The 22,033-nt window shown below is 39.4% G+C and overlaps 1 protein-coding gene across 3 annotated transcripts in view; it reads right to left on the bottom strand.

Annotated features, from left to right (window-relative positions):
• Positions 1-22,033, bottom strand: part of inpp4b (inositol polyphosphate-4-phosphatase type II B) — a 133,189-nt gene that overhangs the window by 11,670 nt on the left and 99,486 nt on the right. For all 3 annotated transcript variants that reach the window (XM_079337457.1, XM_079337456.1, XM_079337458.1), the window contains 6 exons: positions 14,501-14,684; positions 8,956-9,288; positions 8,138-8,276; positions 3,663-3,835; positions 2,698-2,821; positions 2,002-2,128 (listed from right to left, as the gene is read on the bottom strand). In XM_079337457.1, coding sequence (XP_079193583.1) covers positions 2,002-2,128; positions 2,698-2,821; positions 3,663-3,835; positions 8,138-8,276; positions 8,956-9,288; positions 14,501-14,684 — 1,080 coding nt within the window. The remainder of the gene's footprint in view (positions 1-2,001; positions 2,129-2,697; positions 2,822-3,662; positions 3,836-8,137; positions 8,277-8,955; positions 9,289-14,500; positions 14,685-22,033) is intronic.

Raw genomic sequence — 22,033 nt, forward strand, 5'->3', positions numbered from 1 at the left:
TATACCACAAATAGAAGCGTCAATTGACCCTGCAGTTAGCTAGCGGTATGTGTAGGCGTCAATAAGACGTTTTGTAGGATTCATCAGGTCTTTAGTATGAAAAATAGATATTTATTGTGAAAAAACCCCCAAAAACAATATCAATCTCTTACTAGTTATTTGTTGAACCTTTACTATTTTTTCCAAACATTGGGGACTAAAACACCTGAGTTTTATTTAGAGGTGTCTTGGACTGTGGTGTCCCTCAGAGCCCCTGATGGCCTTCTCTCTGAGCAGCAGGTTCTCTTAATTGTGTCTGTTATAAACAAATTATAAATCATGCTTTCACCTAAACTTTTAAACTTGATCTTAGGCTGTAGATTTTGAGTTTAAAAAGAAACAGTTCACTGTTTTTGAACATTTGTCTTTGTGCTTGTGTTTCTTTTCATTTACATACCCTACCGTTCAAAAGTTTGGGGTCACCCAGACAATTTTGTGTTTTCCATGAAAAGTCACACTTTCTTATCAAATGAGTTGCAAAATGAATAGAACATATAGTCAAGACATTGACAATGTTAGAAATAATGATTATTGTTTGAAATAATAATGTTCACCCTCAAACTTTGCTTTCATTGAAGAATGCTACATTTGCAGCAATGACAGCACTGCCGACCTTTGACATTCCGACTGTTAATTTGCTGAGATAATCTGGAGAAATTTCACCCCATGCTTCCAGAAGCCCCTCCCACAAGTTGGATTGGCTTGTTGGGTACTTCTTGTGTAACTTACGGTCAAGCAGCTTCCACAACAGCTCAATAGGGTTGAGATCTGCTGACTGCGATGGCCACTCCATAATAGATAGAATATCAGCTGCCTGCTTCTTCCCTAAATAGTTCTTACATAATTTAATTGTGTGCTTTGGGTCATTGTCCTGTTGTAGGATGAAATTGGCTCCAATCAAGCTCTGTCCACAGGGTATAGCATGGCATTGTAAAATGGAGTGAAAGCCTTCCTTATTGAAAATCCCTTTAACCTTGTACAAATCTCCCACTTTACCAGCACCAAAGCAACCCCAGACCATCACATGACCTCCACCATGCTTAACAGATGGCGTCAGGGGCTCTTCCAGCATTTTTTCAGTTGTTCTGCGTCTCAATGTTCTTCTGTGTGATCCAAACACCTCAAACTTAGATTTGTCTGTCCATAACACTTCTTTCAGATCTTCCTCTATCCAATGTCTGTGTGCTTTTGCCCATATTAATAATTTCCTTTCATTGGCCAGTCTCAGATATGGCTTTTTCTTTGCCACTCTGCCCTGAGTCGCCTTTTCACTGTAAACATTGACACTGGCGTTTTGCGGGTACTATAATGAAGGTGAGGTGTCTATTTCTCAGACTAGAGACTCTTTGTGCTGTTCTCTGAAGGGAGTAGTACACAATGTTGGAGGAAATCTTCAGTTTCTCTGCAATTTCTCACATGGAATAGTCATCATTTCTAAGAACAAGAATAGACTGTCAAGTTTCACATGAAAGCTCTCTTTTTCTGGCCATTTTGAGAGTTTAATCGAACCCACAAATGTGATGCTCCAGATACTCAACTAGCTCAAAGGAAGGTCAGTTTTATAGCTTCTCTAACCAGCTAAACTGTTTTCAGCTGTGCTAGCATAATTGCACAAGGGTTTTCTAATAATCCATTAGCCTTCTAACGCAACTAGCAAACACAATGCATCATTAGATCACTAGAGTGATGGTTGCTGGAAATGGGCCTCTATACATCCATGTAGATGCCTTTCTTTCAAAAATAAGGACATTTCTCAGTGACCCCAAACTTTTGAACGGTAGTGTACTTCTCATCAAGTTTGTTGGATTAAAACCTCAAAACCACGAAGAAGAAAAAAACACACACTGTGGATTTTGACATAATTAGCACAGAATTAATGTTTCATTTTACCAATCTTTCCAGGAATTGCTTTGTCCCCTGAGGCTCCTATCAGGAAAACAGAAGAGGGAGATTATGTCTCACCTTCGGCCACACACTGAGGGCTGGAGGTCACTGAGGTCGTCTGTTTTAGCCTCTGTAATCTGGAAGGTGACTCTCTGCAGATCTGAGATTCCAACCTCCATGTCCTCCAGCATCCCAATCTCTTCACCTTAAACAGTTGAATAAAATAACAAGAGAAACAGTGATTTCATTCTTACTCATCACATAGTTTTATAGTTGCTCATATCCAGATGTGCTGGACTGGAAAGTTTGAATGCTAGAGGGTTAACCTGACAATGAATGTTGTTAAGAAATTGCCTGTATGACTGCAGAGGCTAAATATCCATGGAAACATGAACTATAAAAAAAGGAGAGTGATTGAGAACTTTGGTCAGGGTGATAAGAACAGGTGTACTTGTATCTTCCAAGAACCTGTCCCCTCTGTTCACTCTATTTTTTTATTGATGGGATAAACTTACATCCAAGTTGATACGCTCTCACATGTACCAATGTTATATAAAACACGAGGGGCCTATAATAAATATAAAAATAGTGCTGCAGTGACTTATCAGCATGGTATGTGCACACACTCACTCATTACATTAGACAGGCTTAAGAAAAAACAAACCAATCCTTGAGATTGTTTTCCTTTCTAAGAAGTAAATCAAAGAAAACAGCTGCATACAGTGGAGGTTTTGAAGTTGCCATTTGTGATTTGACTCTTACAGATTTACTCACTGTAGGTGCTGAGCAGGCTCTCAAACTGGGCCACCAAGCCAACTAGGTGGAGCTGCCTCAGGAAGCCTTTGTCCTGCATTCCTGCATACAGCCTCATGACGAAACCACATGCCAAAGCTGCCAACTGGTGAAAAAAAAGAAAAAAAGCTTAATGCACAAATGTTACTCATATCACCTGTATGTTGTGTCTGGCACAAGCAGCTAAAGCAGCCTGACTGATTACACATGCATGCTGGGAAGCCAAGATAATATCGAGTCTGAAATAACTGAGCAGCAATAAAAAGGTGAGGAGGTCAATGTTTGCAGTATGTGCAGCTGTATACTCACAGCTGTGCTCATGCCACATAGTCAACTGTTGCTCTGATCAAAACGTATATGTTGACAGAATCTCTAGGCGCAGGACAAGATCTAATTATAGGTACATTGGTCTGGTTTGTTGTTTGCAGTGAGAGTAGTTTTGTCACGTAATGTTAAAAGGGTTCAATTAAATGCAGTTAACAATGCATGAGTGGAGCAGAAGAGGGGGGACAAACTGGCTACACAACAACATGTAAACTATTTATAAATCTCCTAACAGTGGCGTGCATATACAGTAAACACACACACTACTGTGTTCCAGGGTTGCATAGTGCTGGTCAGACTCATAACAGTAACAAGCAAATGGAAAACGAAGGATGTCCTGGCCCTGTTATTAAGATGATAGCGCACCACACCAAAGCCAAGAACAATTTAAAAGATGGGAGGGAGTGTACGATAACATACCTCTTCATGGTTCAACTAGATAAAAATATAACACTTTCTTTGTATGTCTTTGACATTTACATCAACAACGCCAACCGTGAATCAACCTGTGACTGATTTTCATTCAAACAGAGATCATTGATGGTTAAACAAAATCAAAGGAGAACAGTCTTAGATTAGTGCAGATTGTTAAAGGGTTTTATTTTCTCAGTGTGGCCACCTACCGCCTGACTGAAGACCACGTCTCTCCTCTGCTGGAGGAGGAAGCCCTGTGGGAGGCTGCAGGCTGCTTCCTGCAGGAGCACAAAGCTCATGGCCTTCTTTGCCTTTTCCACCACCTCTGTCACACACTCCTTTAACCTGGTCACCAGAGGACGCAGCTGCTCCCTCCAGTCACCTTTAAGTAAAGATGGGATGTTAGAAGTAGGGAATGAAAGTTGCAATGTCTTTTGTAGTTTCAAATATTTCTTAACACATGTGCACTCAGCCAGAAACACCACTGCATCAGTTTTCTGGAACAGGTTCAACTATTCAAGTTTCCCAGAAACGGTGTTATAGTGACAAGAAAGTGAAAGTGAAAAAAAATGCAATTTTAGTGTTACCACTTTTATATTTCTGGCAAAGCAAATGTACCATTCTACTGTTACCTTTCTAAATAATATATACATAATTTTAATAAGGTTGATGTTTCAAAAGTGTAGCAAGATAGAGAATGAAATACAGCTCAGAGGTTGTTGTAATGAAAATAGATAATATGTCGGCTGTAAAACGTTTGCGACTAACAGTGAGGTATGACAACAACAGCTCTACACTCCTCCAGGAAGTCATATTGTTGAACACACTTCACCACAGTTCTGCAGCCAAAATCAAGATATTGTGACTTCTTTCAACCTTAATAGGTACGATGATTACGGAAACAAATCATGCTAAGAAATGAAGTGTGGCAGACTTTTATCAGATAGTATGAATCAAACACTATTCCAGCACTGATTAAAAACCACATATGTCCTTAATGATTACATTATGTTGTAATTGATGTGACACAATAATGCATACGCTGTTCTCTGTATTCTGATGTATCATGCTAAATACACGCTAAATATGAAGTTTTTGAAATTATTAGCCAATAGTCGGAGGTGTGTGGCTGCTAGCTGACGCTAACATCTAAACACGATAAAAAGCCTTATATAGAGATGTTGTCATGGCACTCTTCATGTCAGAGGCTACAGATTCACCTACATGTGTGTGCTGTCTTCGCGTGTGGAACAGATTTATTGAACCAAAAAAGAAGCTTTTGTGTACAGCTATTTTCACTGCATGAAAAAAAACCACTTAGTTCTCAGAAGTCATTTGCCAGCAGAATGTCTAAAAAACTAAATATTATCAGCAGGTTTAGAGTTGCCTCTTTCCACTTTACCCTCCACCTGTTTGTGCCTCTCATTACCTGTGGCACCCTACACTCTGCAATGGGCATCAAAATATCACAGGCAAAATTACTTTGGATGGCAGGGAAATACTCAACTGCTGCATCACCTCAAAAATAAGGTCCCTGCCAGAATGTCTTACAGTTACAACACGCATTAAAACCAGCATGAAATGTCCTCTTTACGTCCTTTATCTACCCTAATTTCTGTACAAACAGGATGTTGGAGTAAAATATAATGAAGAACCAATTTACTGAAAAGTAAAGGTAAACATCCTGCGTCATCAGAAGGTGATGATGTGTTGTTCGGGTCGAGAATCAGTTTGTTCATTACACTTAATTTACAATGTAGACCGCTGCTTTGTCATAATACATGTAGCGCACAATTTCCTCTGGTTATATGCATTTTATCCCCAAATACTTCAACCTCTGTCCCTTCTTGGTCATTAGTTTTCACACACTCAGTTGCAACATGGGGTAAAAATATTTAACAAGCATTACACAGTATTTAAAAAAGGGTTGCGTTTGACATCACATTATTTTTGGTACATTTGACCTCTTTAACTAAGATCTGAATACATTTTTATTTTGTATTCTTTTTGGATGATTGGAAGAGGCTTTTGTTTTTCTCACGATTTTTTTTTAAACAGCTGTTTGCAGGATGCCGAGCGAAGACATAATAATTTTAAGCAGCAAGCTTTGTGATTGTACTGGTTAAACACTCATTTTATCACTACTTCCAGATTTGGTTTAAGGGCAATTTTGTTGATGTAATTAAAGTCATTAACACTGACTTAGCTTAGTCGCAAAGTCCTCTTGGATACTACGTTATATAAATTGTTGTAATGCCCACTAGAAATTAATAGACTGTTCACTATCATTGTGCTTAAACAACCTTTAGAGGGACAGGGTGTTTATCAGTGCTGCATTTGCTACATTGTTCTTCTGCCAAATCTCTGCTTTATATCTGATCCGTCCCTCTATGTGGCGCCTTACTATTGTCTTAAGTAAAACCTCCTCATTCTGCCTTTCAACTGAGTAATATACTAGTACTCTCCTGGCCTTGATCAGAAAACAGAAAATAGAAAATTGACATGTACAGACAGTATGTTAAAACATCTGACACACACTTAGATTCAGTATACACACACTTATTTGAGATATTAGTGAGTTTTATCACAGTCAAAACACAGTTTAAAACCGCTTAGAAGCAGTATAAACTAAAAGGGATACAGTTATGAAGTTTGATTTAATGGTTTCCTTTATGTATTTGCTCCATTTAAAGCAAATGTAAGTATAGTCTTCTTTCCATAGGGGGCAGTGTTGGATAAGTTAACAGCAAATTGAGTTTTCCCACCACTCAGTCTGTTCAACTTGATGAGAAGTTCTTGGTTGAACATAAGGATAAGAATGTAGATATGCATTCACACAACACACAAGTCAAACAAGCTCCACAACCATGACTGTGTCAGCTTTGCCCTGCCTTGTCAGAGAAGTCATTTCTTATCTCATTGGCAAATACCGCCTCTGCCCAAAGATGTAGGTAACAGAAGTCTAGCTGTCATCTCGTCGCCCGGCCTCCTGTCTCCCAGCACACAACACCCAACGCCTTGTCATCGCACGCCACAGCTTTACCTATCTTTGCTAGGAGATAACGCCTCTGTCATTATTCCGTCGATGTTTGTTTTTGGACAAGCAGATGACCGCTTGCTCTGAGCCTGTGTGCCGTCTTCACATAGGTTTCATAGGGGGTTGAGTTTATCTATCTACAGCGGGCTGACGGCCTTGTTCTCACCTGCAGACATACACTGATACACATGCACGCTCCAGCACAGATGTGCCCCACCTCACACACACACACACACACACACACACACACACACACACACACACACACACACACACACACACACACACACACACACACACACACACACACAAACTAACAGAGCCACTCCTTGTCGCCTGGTCGGACTAATGCTTCTGCTCCACATGCCAGTTGGCAGTCGAAGCAGACTGGGCACTTGTCTGGACTCAAGCTCGAGGCAGCATTTCATTGGATGTAAGGGGTGACTGGGCAGCTTGCGGTCAGCGGTGAATGGCTCTGCATATCAAATATTGCTTTTATCCACTTCTTTGGCAACGCTTTCACTTTCTATTTTACTCATGCTTCAACAACAGGAAGTCTCAGAGTTGGACCAGAGTCTCCCCCGCACCCTCAACAAAGCCTGTAAATATACAGAAAACACTGCCTGGTCAATTAATTTCCCCCGCAGTGAAAATAAACCTGTTTTAAGTACTAATTTCATTCTTGGGCCAAAAACACATATTGTGAAGCTAAAATGATCAGCTGCTTTGTAAATGGAACTGAAGTCTTGGATAGGTGATTTGTTGCTAATGATAATCATGGGTACAGTTAGCCAATTCTGTGTTACACTAATACAGAGTAACCTTGTCGATGTATCTGTTAAACTACAAGGAGAAAACTGCCTTTATGATCAGAAGATGTATTTTATCCAACAGGAATCACTCATAAACTATTTATATTTAACTGTCTTTACCTGTTTTCATAGTTTTTGAAGTTTTGACTTTTACTGACAGGATAAAAACATAATGTCTTAATCATCACTGACTTTAAGCTGTTTTACACACAGAGGGGTGTCGACGGATAGCGCAGGTTTTTTAAGAAGCATTAATCACTACTTAGGAAGGAAGTTAATGCAACATTTTTGGACTCATGTTGAAAGCTACAGTCGCACCTTGTCGGGCCACCTGTTGAACTATGAGCTTCACAGAGACATTCAGATCTCGCTCTGCAAGGTTATCTACAGGAGGAGTTTTTCCACAACTAATGGTATTTTGTTCTCCACAAATAGTACTCGGCTGGCTTGAAGTTTGAAGACTTTAAAAATAAAGTAAACTAACTATGTTTCTATTTCAATTAATTTCTCTCTATTTCTATAAGAAACTGACTAACTTCTCAAGTGCAGATGAAATCGTCTCTTACTTAATTATTGGAAAGTTATTCAGAGACTGGAGGGATAGATGATAGATAGATAGATAGATACTTTATTGATCCCGAGGGAAATTCAAGTGGCTGATGGCTGTATGAATGCAGTTATCAGTAATTTATCAGGACGAATGACTACTGTAATGCATATTTCCAAACTTTTTTAGGGATTTGAATGTGTCCACACATGGCGCTGTGTTAGTATGTGAACAACACCCTTAGATTTAACAGATTGATGTTTTTGATTCACAAAAACAGTGATTTACCGGGGTTGTGTGAGGTGATGACATCGGCAAGATGTTGCTCAGGGACTGGCTCCTGCTTGTTGTTGTCTTCGTCTAGGAGTTTATCCACCATGGCAATGACACAGTTGAGACATTTGGCCACGTTTGCCCACTCTCTGTCCTAAAAGAGCAGCAGACACAATCAGCAGTCAGATCAGCTTCCATGATTACATGTCTCTTTCTGTTTTTTCCCTCTGACTGGGAAGTAGATACATGGAATCAAAATGTGCAACAAAGCTCAAAGCATTCTGATTGTTTCCAGCTTTAACTTTTCTGATCTCCTGCTGTTAGCAAGGCTTGTGTGTGTGTGTGTGCGTGTGTGTGTGTGTGTGTGTGCGTGTGTCTGGATGTGTGCGCGCATGCGTGATCACCGTAAATTGATGTGTGCATATTGGTCCTGGCTGCTTTAAGAATATGTTTTGTGAATGTTAAAAGGGCAGGAATATGAGAGAGATAATTAGGCATTGGTTTGCAGAAACCCTGATAGCTCCTGCTGTCAGTGAAGCAGCTGCTGTCCTCGCAGACAAACAAAACAGCAGTCGGACAAACTTCAGTGAAAAGCACAGCATGGCTCTGAATCAAAAAGATGCCATGAAATAATTTGCAGTTTGTCATATCTCCTTTTAGAAAACCTCCCATTAAAATGAAGCAGTATTGTTTGGTATGAGGCCTGATTTAAAATGTTTTTGAGATAGTTCGACATAAAAATAGTTGATTTGATGGCGATACTTTACCTTCCTCTAACAGAGGATCAGAAGTGTAATTAATAACACGTCACATTGCTTTGCAATTAAACTTACCCATTCCTCCTCGTCATACTCTTTATGGTGTGGTATGGAGTCTTGCTTCGCTGGCAAAGTCCCACCTTCTCCTGCAGTTGTGGTTTGAAGTGGTTCCACATTATTGCACACCACGGTGCTCTCAGTGGCCGGTGTGGCTGGACTGTGGCCTGGTAGTCCCTGGACTGGGCTCTGGTTTTGGTCACTACTCTGCTGGATGTGGTCTTGATGTTGGCCTCCCTGCACTGGAGTCTGCTTCTGGTTCTTGGAAACGTACCCGGGCCGTGCCGCATGCAGCGCGAGCAGTGCACTCTTGACCAATTCATCCTTAAGTGTGTGGACAAATTGCTCTGTCTGAGAGAGTAATAAAAGAGATAGGAAAAAGTTATTGTGGGACAGCAAAACAAATGAAAATGTAAGCAGTGAAAAAGCAAACGAGACAGAGGAAGTGAGAGATTTAGAGGAGGAATTGTAACACAGGCGAGGTGAGTGGGTGGATGAAGAAAACACTTTTGGAAGCAGGTTACTATTTACAGAGGAAGAGAACAAGAAACAAGGAAAAAAATAAACACCTTCCTCCACTGTGGAGAGTCTGCTTTCCATTACTACAGCCCTGCCGGTGAGCAACAAAAACAGCAAACAACAAACAATTCAATTACTCCTCCTCCAGCCTGTTTCTCCAAAGAGGACACCTCCTTTGATCTCAAACACGCCAGCTACTGTACGTTGACGACGATCCGGGCAAAGAGGAGACTCACGCTGCTGCTGCCACTGCGTAACAAATGATAAGGGCTTGCCAGAGTAATTGAGTTAGCACTGCAACAAGCAATTTTATTGCCACAGAAAAATGCCGTCTGACAAAACTGAGGTCAGGCCTTCCATAAAAAGAAAACATGCAAGGTCATTATGTTCATATACAGCACAAATAATCTTTTCCTGCCCCTAACCCCTTGATGTGGACTGCTTGTGGAGGCTGCCAGAAGTTGAGGAAAACGCGGAGTCAGCAAAGAAGTAGATAAGTGCATTTGCAAAAGAACCCCAGGCCAACCCAGCCCCGGTGCTACAGATGTTTTATGTGGATGTCAAACAGAAGCAATCCTGAACTATTTTTGGCAGTTGACCCCTTGATGGCCCCAAACCCTCAGGCTTCACACGCTGTCACTCCTTCCTGCAGGAGGAGGAGAGGGCCAGTGCAGAAAAAAGTAGAAACCCAGGCTATTACACCATCATGGCCTACCATGTCTTAGATCACCGATTACATCCACTTCTGGAAAATCCTACATATACCATTCTATTATTTTAACTTTAGAAATTCAACTGAAACTTACGTTTGTATTTTGACTTCTTTTTTTATTATTACAAGCCTATATTGACACTTCTAATCACATTATATATTGTACATTATTATCTTTACAAGTTCAACATAGGAAGGCAGTACATAGAACATACTGGTATAAGAAACATCAACTTTATCTCAGGTGTTGACCTCTATGATGGGAATCACTTTCAAAATGTTTTTTTTAACACTGAAGGTGTGCCGTGTAATGAGGCCTTAAAGATTCAAGATGAGACATCTGTTCTCTTATGTTGAGCGCTTCTTCCTCTACAGAGGTAATAAAAGTGCACACATTCTTTACTTTAAGTTGTGATACTCCTCTGAAACAGATTAAATCTGTAATAGTGATTTTTCACTTTAATCACATCTTTCCAGATGTCTCATAATAAGGGGTCCAGTGTGGTACATTTCCAACTTATCTTTTTTTGTGTGACTTACGTTTCCAACACTGACTTGTTTCTTCTTTTACTGTTCCTAATTCCTTTGAGCTTTTCCTGTGAAAAAGCCTTGCAGATGGAGAGTGTATGTGTTATGGTGTTCCATTACTCGTACATCCACAGTCTGTTTCAGTCATTATAAAACAACTCACTTCAATGTGAACATAACTGTTCTTCTCTTTCTGTAAAATAAATAAAAAGACTGCTATCCATAGGAAATGGCCATTTTTGATGAATGTTAGAGCAGCAGAAGCGTATTACGACTATACTGAAAGCTCCACAGTGTTTAATTCATACCGTTTTAATTGCCACGCATGGATCCAAATCAGTTCCATTACTGTAAGTCAATGATGTGAGAGCTAAAAAACTATGGATAAGACTACATGCGTAATTTCCTGAGAAGAGGCATCTCTGCTGGAACACTAATCTGTTAAGCACACACAGATACATGCGCATACAAAGAAGTAAACATTTTAAGATAAAAATGTCCCAATGACTATATCGAAAAAACAAAAAAAACGGCAAGCTTGATTCAGAAATTGAAACACTTAACAGGAATTGGATATTTAAAATGTAAATTCATATTCAAATTGAACTCCGCTTATCTGACCTCAGTGTTAATTTGCAATCTATGAGAGCATGTTTTATTCATCCTTTTCCTGAGATGAGAGAACAAAAGCATACGGTATTTAAAACAATCTGGGACATATTTGCACTTCTTAACCACGGTGTCAGGGAGCTCATATATTTGATCATGGCAGCGCTTTTCAGTAACTTTTTATGCTGATGATGTGAATTTACGAGATTTGGAATATGCATCCTTACTAAGGAAAGAGAAATCTGCTTTATTACTGAAGAGCCATGAAATTAAATGTTTATATTCCTAAATATTCAAACACAGACAGGACTGTATCCTATAAGATCAGGATGCACAGTGATCTGCAGAAGACTGTTCAATGATATACTGTTCTGCAGAAGATATTGTTAAAAGTTTAACATCATAGGGGTTCTGCTGTCTGCAAAAGGAAACAAATAATTGCAGTTTTGGAGCACCCATGGCCTAGCATTATGTTGCACACCCCATGTATCCAAGCTCCAGTCTTCATCGTAGAGGCCATGGGTTCAAATCCGACACGGGCCCTTGCTGCATGTCACCCCCCACTCCAAATAAATATTAACAATAATTATCCTTATAAACGATTTATTTCCTATCCCGCCTAAATCACCGAAGCTTTGCTTCGCCAAGTGGAAAAATAATAACTCATAGTGTAGCTCATCCCCTCCTACCTGTTTTAGTGATCTGAACAGTTAAACTCCCTCGAGAGAATAGCTCATGCTGGTTTTTTCTTCAATATATCTGCTGATAAGCTCTTACTTCAGCAGGAGTTTTAGTCAGGAAGTGCCTCTGTGGATTACTGTAAAAAAAGAAACAAGTTACCTTTGATATAAAAATGGTGAAGGATTTTTTTTTTTTTTACTCTGCAGGATGATCAGGTTTGGGTGGAGTAAAAAATAGAGCTTTTTCACTCAGGGGAAGTACTCTTGGAAGGCTGAATAGATCTAGTCAGAATCCAATAGCACTTGGCTGTAAGGACACTTACTCACTAGTGCGTATGCAACCTCTATACACCATGTAATTGAACACAATCATGCCAAGATGACACACACAGCTTGGGTCAGGTAACCAATACAGCAGAGATTTTACTTACTCCAGACACAGCTGAAAGGACAGAATATTTGTTGCTTCGTTGTTCTTATTATCATCACAGTATAATTACATCATCAGCTGAATTGAAACCATGAATAACAGGGCATTTGATGAGTCCCATGCAGATCAGGATGTGCCAGAAAAATGTATTCAAGACTGAAAAAAAACTCATCTAGCTTTTAGTCTGGGGGTTTGAACCAAAAAAGAAAGACTTCAGAATCAGTGAGCTCTTCCTGATTTTCTCTGCAGGTGTCTTATGATGTTCCCCAGAAGCTCTGAAGGTGTGACTCACCGTCTTTGTTGGAGAAACTTCAAACACACTGCAGAGAGTCACTCTCAATGCACTCACCTTTATTTATACTTCTGTGAGAAGGATATCAAATATCTGTCTGACCTCATGTGACAGTATGGAGGCGTTTGCATTTAGTGTGTGTCTTTTTCCCAGTAATTTACAACTCCTGCCAAATCTAGAGTGTAAAGAAAGATGATGTTATGTGCTGCAGTCACATTTTGTTTTTTTTTACTAACAGCCTATCTCATTGATGACACAATGCCTTGTTTTGTACGTTTTTTAGATGCGAAGGAAAAATGTTTTCTTTTTGTTCCACATGAAAAAGTAATGTATTCTTACTTACTTTATTCAACTAAAACTTAAACATTCAAAGGAAAAGGCTAAGCAAGAAACCAGTCAACTTAGCCTAAATGCGAGTTGAAACCAGAGGGAACGTTTGCTTTATTCTGTTTAAAAGTCATATTACCTGAACCTGTAAAGTCTAAAAAGTTTCAGTTTCAAATAACAAACACAAAGGCTTAAAAGGCTGACTGGACATTCATCAGTCCACAAAAAAACAATTTGGCTTCTCTACACAAGCACTTCGTATTTGCAGTAGCAAATAAATCACATATAAATCAAATGTCAATTCTTGAGCTTTAGATGTACTCGTAGCATGATTTTAATGCATCTGCAGAAAGTCTAACAGCTCCTCAATGTTTGTAGTATTAAGTCCTAGCTAAGCTTCTGGCTGTAGCTATATATATTCCATTATTCATATAGCTAAGCTAACTCAATTAAGCTAACAAACTCCACAAATACAAAGTAGTTGTCTCCCAAACTGCCAAGTTCCTATGAGTGTTTGAGATGAGGTTACAATGCTGAAGAAATAAATATTGATACATAATGTGATGTTGCTCATAACTGGAGGCTTTGGGGGTGATGTCACCTTTACGTCAGCTTTCAACACACACAAACACAGTTTCTACACCTCCACTGTCTCAAGACAACACACACACATACACACCCAAACAGCTTGAGATTTTAATCAGAGAGCAGCCCTGCTAGTGCTGACCTGGCCAGGGGTTTACTTGGCCACAGTGTACGTGTCTAATCAAGGATGAAAGGAAGTGGTGACAGAGCGAATGTACCAATTAAGCGGGCTGATTGCTCTCTATTCCACTGTGGCAAAAACAATCTCTCCCACAACAGATTGCAATCTGACAGCACCAGATGTAATTCATTAATTATACTGATAAAAACGCCTCAACTCGGTAAACCTACACGCTGCTATTCACTTTTGCTAGTTTGGGGTTTTTATGATGAGTTATAAATGTTTACCCAGGTTGTCTCTTTGGATGTGGATGTCTGTGTGGGTTGAAGCAACAGCTGGATTGAAATTCAGGATGAGAATTTATTAACGCCGTAGTTTTGTTTGCAGAGAACTCAAGCAGAATATGACAGGGGTGGTACAAAGTCATCGTTGTAGGATTAATCCTCAGTGGGAATAATAATTTAGAGTGTCACTGTCAGTTTCAGCCAATGCATGCACCGAAATAGTATTCAGAATGTAACCACAGAAACAATCAGAGGCAGAACCCCTGAGCAAATAATTTAGTTGTTTAAGGGGAATTTGGGTTTAAATGAACGTATTGCTTATTACAGTAAATCTAAAATGCTTTTCAGGCTAAAGTATTACGCAACAATGTTTTTTCCTGGAATAAAAAGGGGGATTTCTGTATTGGGGCCTCGTGAAGTAAAAGGAAAAGCTTTGATTTAAGTGAGGTTGGCTGGAGAGTTGCGGGTGGTCTCACCTTGTCAGAAAGGTTCTTGAGTGAGTCTTTCAGTCCAGAAGAAGAGTGCTCCTGTGACGCCTTGAGGAGCTGGTCCGCTAAGCTGCTGATGTGGGGCTGGAGGAGGCTCATGGTGCTGAGCACCTCCTGAGCTTTGGCTGTGTGCTCTGGAGAGTAGTAGATGCACTGGTAGGCAGTGCTGAAGCTGAAGTATAGGAAAAAAGCAACAACACATGAATTAGGGTTAGATTATAGTGTGGATATAGATTGCATACTGCTGTACATAAAAAAGTGTTCTTTTTTTATCTGATAAAAGCTTGTTATAGAGCAGCTGATCCTCAGTGGTGTTCTGTTGAAATCTTGTATATGACAAACAGATAAATAATAGGTTTTTATTGACATTTTTAATAAAGCACTAATTTCCTAAATTTATTCCGTTTGGTCGTGCTATTTTTGATGTTTTGAAAATGAACTGCAACCAGTGCTTTCCAGGTACTCAGCCTGAACTTGCAGTCCAATGTCAACCCAATTTTCCAGTTATGAATAATTAATCTCTTTTTCATTTCTTGGGGAGCTATTTAATCTGGAACAAAAACACCTCCTGTCAGTTCCTAGATTCGGGGCAAATCAGTCCAATCAAACATTCTCCACGGGTAAAGTTCAAGTGACTTTCAATGAGTTTCTACTGACTTCCTGCCATAAGATGTAGAGTGGAGCGAGGCAGCCATTTGCAACCCTCGCAGCTAGTTTAGAGTCAACTCTGCAAGCCTTAATGTAGGCCAGAGTCAGATCCTGCAGCATAACTGCAACAGCAAGAGAGAGGGAGGAAAGTAAAGGAGGCGAACATTCAAAAAGCTCCATTAATAAAGAATTGTCTGCAGCGCTCAAAATACTTCCCATTGAGGAAAGAAAGTGCTTCTTTTAAGTCACCCTGTGTCAAACAGCACCACCTGATGTATCAATAAGCCTCAATATATCCAAAGGATTTAAGAAATTAGGGGATTTGCTGAAGGTAGTAGCCACTAACTATATATTTGGCTGATCAGCTTTAAAACCTTGGCCATGTCATTACAGCTAATGAGCCCCTTAGAGGACTACCACCCACAAGTTCAAAGCGAATCAAAGGAATCACTAACTGGGAGAGGCACACAGACCACCATCATCTGCTTACAAACGTGTGTTATCCTGACTTTTAAAACCATACCTTCAAATGCTACAGAGAAGACCTTAATTGAATAATCTCTTGCAACAAAGTTGAGTCTGTAAAACCACTTTGATCCTCTGGGAGCCCGCAATCATTTTTTTACATAATGCAGAACTGAAGAGAAAAAAGAAACAGGGCTGTATAAGTAGAGATACACCAGCAAGGAGGCAAAAGAGGAAGTTGCTGCAAGAAGACAATTGCCTCTGCGAGTGAGATTCAATAACAGCCGTGTTGACTCATAAGTACAAATCAAATCCCATTAGGGAGCATATGCAGGCAATAATGAACGCTGGGAACCGCCACCTGATGATTCAGGGTGGAAATGCTTGACTCCAAGGCTAGCTGTTGCAAAAGAACTTTAATTGATAAAGCAGCATTGCTGTCAAAATAGGGCCACCAAGGCAGTAGCTCTTACAGAGACATAGCAGCGTGGAACAAAAACTTTAGAAATGCTCTGATAATACTGTTTCTTTCTTTATACTGATACCTATACTGAAGCAATACATAGTCTGGTAAATGTATTACTAATGTGGTACCTACTAGTGTGTTGGAAATACACATATGTTAAAAGAAAGAGAACAGCGATTGTTTAAAATTAGCTAGTTCTGACAAACAAATCCCTTTCTGGCAGTGCTGGTTGACCTTTGTTATTGGAACATGATAATTTACTTGAAACCGCTTGATCCTTTTCATTTTAGGGAGGTAGAAATATTGGTATTAAATTTGTGCCACAACTAGCATACTTAACAGCTTTCAGAGGCAAATATCTATTTCAAAGTGAGTAGACACAAAAATGCACAAAATGATCCAAATAACCCTTCGATAAAGAGGCACTACTTTTCTGAAGTGTAGAACTTGTTTTTGTCATTGGAGTGCATGACATGACAATTAATACATACAAAAGAAAAAGTCTACAGTTGGCAGGACTTAGCCTCAAGCTGACTCACAACACTCACAAAAGGCCTCTAAGTCCTTCATATTTGATTAAAGCAGCGCCTTGAGGAACTTCTTATTTACCTTTTTGTTTGATGAAGGATCTATTTCATGTTGATTCAGGCTTGAATCAATTCATCAATCATTTAAACATTTGTTTTTATGCAATTACTATTTGATTGATCGACTGATATCAATAGTGTTTTATTGTTTTCACACTCATATTACTTCCTCTGTAAAGATCATAAAGGAAGTTCAAAGTTCCTTAAAGAGAAACATAACAGATAAGTTGACTGTTCCTTCTTAGAGTGTACATTGGCTGGTTTCAGATAACATCAGTAAAAGCGATACAGAGAATTTGAACACCAGGGGCTGTCTCATCGTCCACAATCAAATCATGTCCTTGATATTCATAATATGTGTGTTTCCTGTTTGTCCAGCAAATTTATAAACCTTTTCATGCTTTGAATGATTTATGTGTATGACTTACAATCCTGAGAGACTCTTCAGTACATTTACATACACGCTACAGAGCCTTTCAACCTCACTCATTTGCATATTTTTCCACTTAAAGGACACACTAGTGACTAACAAATCAGTGTGCTGGCCAATTGAATGGCTTAACCATTGGGATGCAACTGCACAATTATGTCTAAATTGCCTGCTAATGATTTTGTGTAAAAATATTTGAGATTATTACATTATTTATAACATATAGGAAGTCAAAGTGGTGATACCATAGATAAAAGAGGCTCATTTTTGCCTGCAACATTACACAGTAAAAATACATTAGGTATTTGGAGCCATTATTTCAATATTTCATAGACACATGGCTTCTTTAAGTCAACTATGAATTGTACTTTAAACAAACCTGTTTAGGGGTCAATGTTTAGTTTTCATCAGCAACTCTACACCAAAAAGCTCTTCAAAAACAAGAGCAAGGATGGCTGGTTTCTTATTCATCTATAGTAGAATTTAGTAAGGTCGTTTAACTGCTTTTTGTAAAGCTTGTTGAGATAACAGTTGTTATGAATTGACCCAATACAAATATTGATTGATTGATTGTTCACAGCTAACAATGCTCTTTTATTTCAAAAAGTGAGTTTAAATTTGAGTTAATCATTTTAATAACAGCATCTGTTTACCCCCATCAGGGAATCAACTTTACTAACAGAAATAGAAATCCTTCTGTGAATAAAATGTTTCTTTCAATTGACCAAAACAAGTTGTTGTTTTTTTTTCTTTGGGAGCACTGGCTTTATTTGAAACGTTTGTTGTCTGATTCTGACTGAAAAAGAAAAACAGGGAACATAGCTTTAGGGAGTATATCGCCAGTTTTTGAACACAGTTTAGAGCTACAGAAAACTGTAGCATTACTAACATTAGGTTACTGACTGATATTCTATGCAGCCAGGGGCTGATACCTTCAAGATGATTATAGACACAGTGCATGAAAAGGAGAAAGTCGTAGCAGTGTTCAAAACTAAGAATCCACAAAGGTATTTAGCTGCAATAGCATGCTTTGTATTAAAACGTTTTCTCCCCTTGTGACTTACTAACAGTTTTGTTAAGGTAATATGTGGTTTGCATGGGCAGCATAGAAACAGCTTTCCTTTCTCAGCAGTGATGAAATTGTTGCATGCAAGCTCAGCAACTGCAACAATTTCCACTTCCAGTTTGAATTTTTTCGTATTTAAAGGAAACTATGGCGTCTGCAGGATAGTTAACATGTTCAGAAAAAGTAATCAACTCATCCAGCCTTGGATGTATATATAACTCAGAACACATTGAAACATGTAGCGGCCCCCTTCCTTTTAGATATTAGCTCAGGTAACGCTCCTCTAAACTCTATAAGATGACGTCAGCATGTCATTGTGGGAGGCAATGCTTTTAAAAGGAATTGCTGTCAGACCCCAACACACTCACTGATAATGTATGATAATGGATTCCTCTTAATCCCACCTCATTTCCATGCACACCCTGGGTGCTCCACGCGCCTCCAGCCATGAAAATACTCAAGGTGTGCTGGCACTACACCTCAGCACAATATGCACACTGTACTTGACTACGCTTTTTATCAACATTTTTGCGTAGGACTAGGAGGAGACTCCTAAAACAAGCAGTATGTCACGGATGAACTTTCTTCTTAGTTTTCCAAAATGATCAATGGGAAATTGGTTATAACCGTAATGAGAGGGAGAAAACCGCTGGGCCCACAGGCCTAATTAAGCCAGCATCTCCAGCCATGGCTAATTAATAGCGGAGGGGAAATTAATGAAGAGCTTGTGGCCTGCTGCTGACAGCCAGCAGGAGTAGAATGCAGCTACGTCAGCACAGAGTCCTGTAGCACTCCAGGTGACTAGCAAAGCCTCCTTCGTCATTTAGACAGCACACTCTAATCACAGCCCTTTCACCAGGCCACTGCCACACAGCTACAATAGAAAAAATATATATGGGAAACAGCCTGGAGGATCTGATTCTTTTCACCACCTAACTCCATCTGTTGTTGAATCCTCTGCTAGACACTGATCTCACGTCAGTTTTCAGAATACCAGCCAAAGTTTTCCTCACTGATTCAGACACAAGCTAGAAACCTTGAGCTGTGACCAGATCAGCTGCCAGCATCCCTCTCCATCTCTCTCAGAATGTGGAGCAGGCTGACTTCAGAGCAGGCGAAGAACTAACAGAAGAGCTGCTGTCTATCAGCATGCAGTCCCAGCCAATGCCAATGTCCTGTCTCTGAACACACGCAGGGTCCCGAGGAGAGAGGGTTTTTGGAAAACATTTGTTTGGAAAACATGCAGCTAGTCACATTTAATCTGAACATCATTCCCGAGAGACTCCATTAAGTATGTGTGATGTAGTTTCAACTCTTTGTGTCCCAGGAAGGTGTCAGTTTGCTGCTCTGCTTGACCTGTTCCCCTGATCAGATCCCCCAGACCCAAGTTGCAAAGCTGCATATATCACACACTAATTCATATGCCATTGAAACACACAGCTATACACAACATCAGCCTCGCTAGAAGAGAATTTGCATTAATCCAGGTTCCATTGAATTGGTCTCCAAAAAGTGTGTCACCGTTATGCAGATTAGCTGAATAATTCAAAAGAAGCTGTTAATGAATGATTAGACCACCTCAGCACATCCACAGCTCTGTCTATAGGGTTCAATTAAATACAGATAAAAATCCAGTGACTTTTAAAACAGCCATTTAAGTGGGACTGCATGCATTAATGAAAGATAAATGCTCTTGCCCTGTGTGTGCATCTGCAGAGTTTCTGTAGGAATACTAAGTGTAGATATTGATTAAACTCTTGCCTGACCCATCCTGAGAGACAAACTACATTGCATACTCTGGTCATTGCCAAGTTTGACCAATGCAGGTTTTAAATGGATTTGGAAAGAACCTCCCTTCTTCTCTTCAAGTGTCTGGGGAACAAAGACAGATCACTCTTTTATTGCTATCCTGGTAACACCTCTGAGCTCAGGTTTTCGTTTTTTTTTTTTTTTTTTAGCCCTTCTCAAACCTTTTCCATCTGATCTGTGATGAATTAATATCACGTTGAATGGCCAAAACTCACATTTCGCCGATTGCTCCCCTTTTAATTAAATTCAGTTCAAATTTGATGACAAAAGGCTGCTTGTGAAAGGCCAGAGGACATATTGGGAGAAGTATAATGAGTCAGTGTGTGTGCACGAGCACATGTATTTGTCTCCACTTAACTAGGCTGACTTTAAATGCAATTAAGCGACTCTCATTTAGACTTGGGCACACATCTCTTCAGGGTCCTCTGGGCTAAATATTTGGTCAGATATTTAGTGCTTGCATAATAAAAACAAATTAAAACATGACATAATGAATGCTCCTCATGTAGAGTTACCATGAACCTTCATTAAAACAGAGACTGCGAGTCGGAGAAAAAATAACAGAGAAATGGACTTTATTCCTGTTTCTGTGGATGACTGACAAATGACTGCACATCAGGTCAAACATGGATAAGGCTCAGCGCAAGCTGCAGTCAGTTAGCCAGGCGGAAAATTGGAAAATTTAAGCTACAGTGAGTCATTAGCTAAGTCAAATATGAAACAAAAAGATGTATCTCTCTGGAGAATTCTCTGTGAAGTCTAATCTCTCATTGAAAGAAAACGATTTCACTTCAGTGGATTCTCTAAAGTAACCTTATCATTGTCCTGCTAGCAGATAAAACTGACCATCTTAACCAAATTCCGTTATGAACTTGAGCATAAAGAAGTCCTTTCTCCATTTTTTTTTATTATCAGCACATGCCTCAGACTTTTTTCCCATCAACTTATCCATTTCAACCCCACACCTCACCCTTCTCCATTCCCCCCCTCTTCCTCTCTTTCTAGAGCTGCAAACTCTGTAACTAATTGGATCTGGCATGGTCTGTAATGACTTTGCACTCTATGGGGAGCCTTGGGAAAAATCACCCTTCATTTCTCCTGGCATCTATCAAGTGACCACATACTGAACTCCAGTGACATATACCCCCATCCTGCATGCAAAGGGCAGAGACAGCAAAATGTAGCAGGATACTGCTGATCTCAGGTTTGAAGAAGTCGTGTATGTATGTGCCCTCTCAGAAACCTCAGTATGTGCATATACATTCATCTTTGTACCTTTGTGTGTACAATACAAATGTATACTTTGGTCTGCTCTTGTAGCTGACATATTTGATAAAAGGAGAATCCCAGGTTGTGTCAATAATTTAAACAAGAAGTCAAGAATTACATTTTCTATTGTGTTGTCTTTTTTACAACCAGTTAAGAACACCTTTGATGAATAAAACATCTGTGTAAAATCATGAAGAGTTTTGCTAATTGAACACAGACAGAATGGTTAAGTATTTATAATTAATGCTGCCAAGTTGGTAAGTTTTGTTTCTAAAGGGTTAGGAAAAAGTGGGTGATTTATTTCTTTAAGATCATTTCTATAATCTACGTATGTGCATAGTTTAGCTTCTGGACTCTTTTATGCAAATAGTGGCTAGATTGCTGCTTTGGTCTAGATATATTATTTATGCATGATAAAATAATGAAATCAAATCAAATCATCACCACTCATTCATCCCTAAGGGTTTGTACAGCTCATGGTTTTTGTCCCTAGCAGAAAGCCACAAGCCATATTTTCCAATCAAGCAGTCAAATATCAAGCTGCACAGCCACAGAATGAACTCAATCAAATGTTAGACAAAGTTTGAGGGTCTCCCTTTAAAAATCTCACAAAGTATCTCTGGAAGCACATTGTAAATCTACTCTCACAATTGTTGAAGAAATATCATTATCAATAAAAACTTCTGCAATTTTAACAAAAAAATAAAATAAATAAATAAATAAAAAAACAAGCTAACCAGTTAGTTTTGAACTTGAGAACATTTTAAGTTTAAGCTCCGGG

This window comes from Symphodus melops (assembly GCF_947650265.1).
Source record: "Symphodus melops genome assembly, chromosome: 2".
Classification (NCBI taxonomy): domain Eukaryota; kingdom Metazoa; phylum Chordata; class Actinopteri; order Labriformes; family Labridae; genus Symphodus; species Symphodus melops.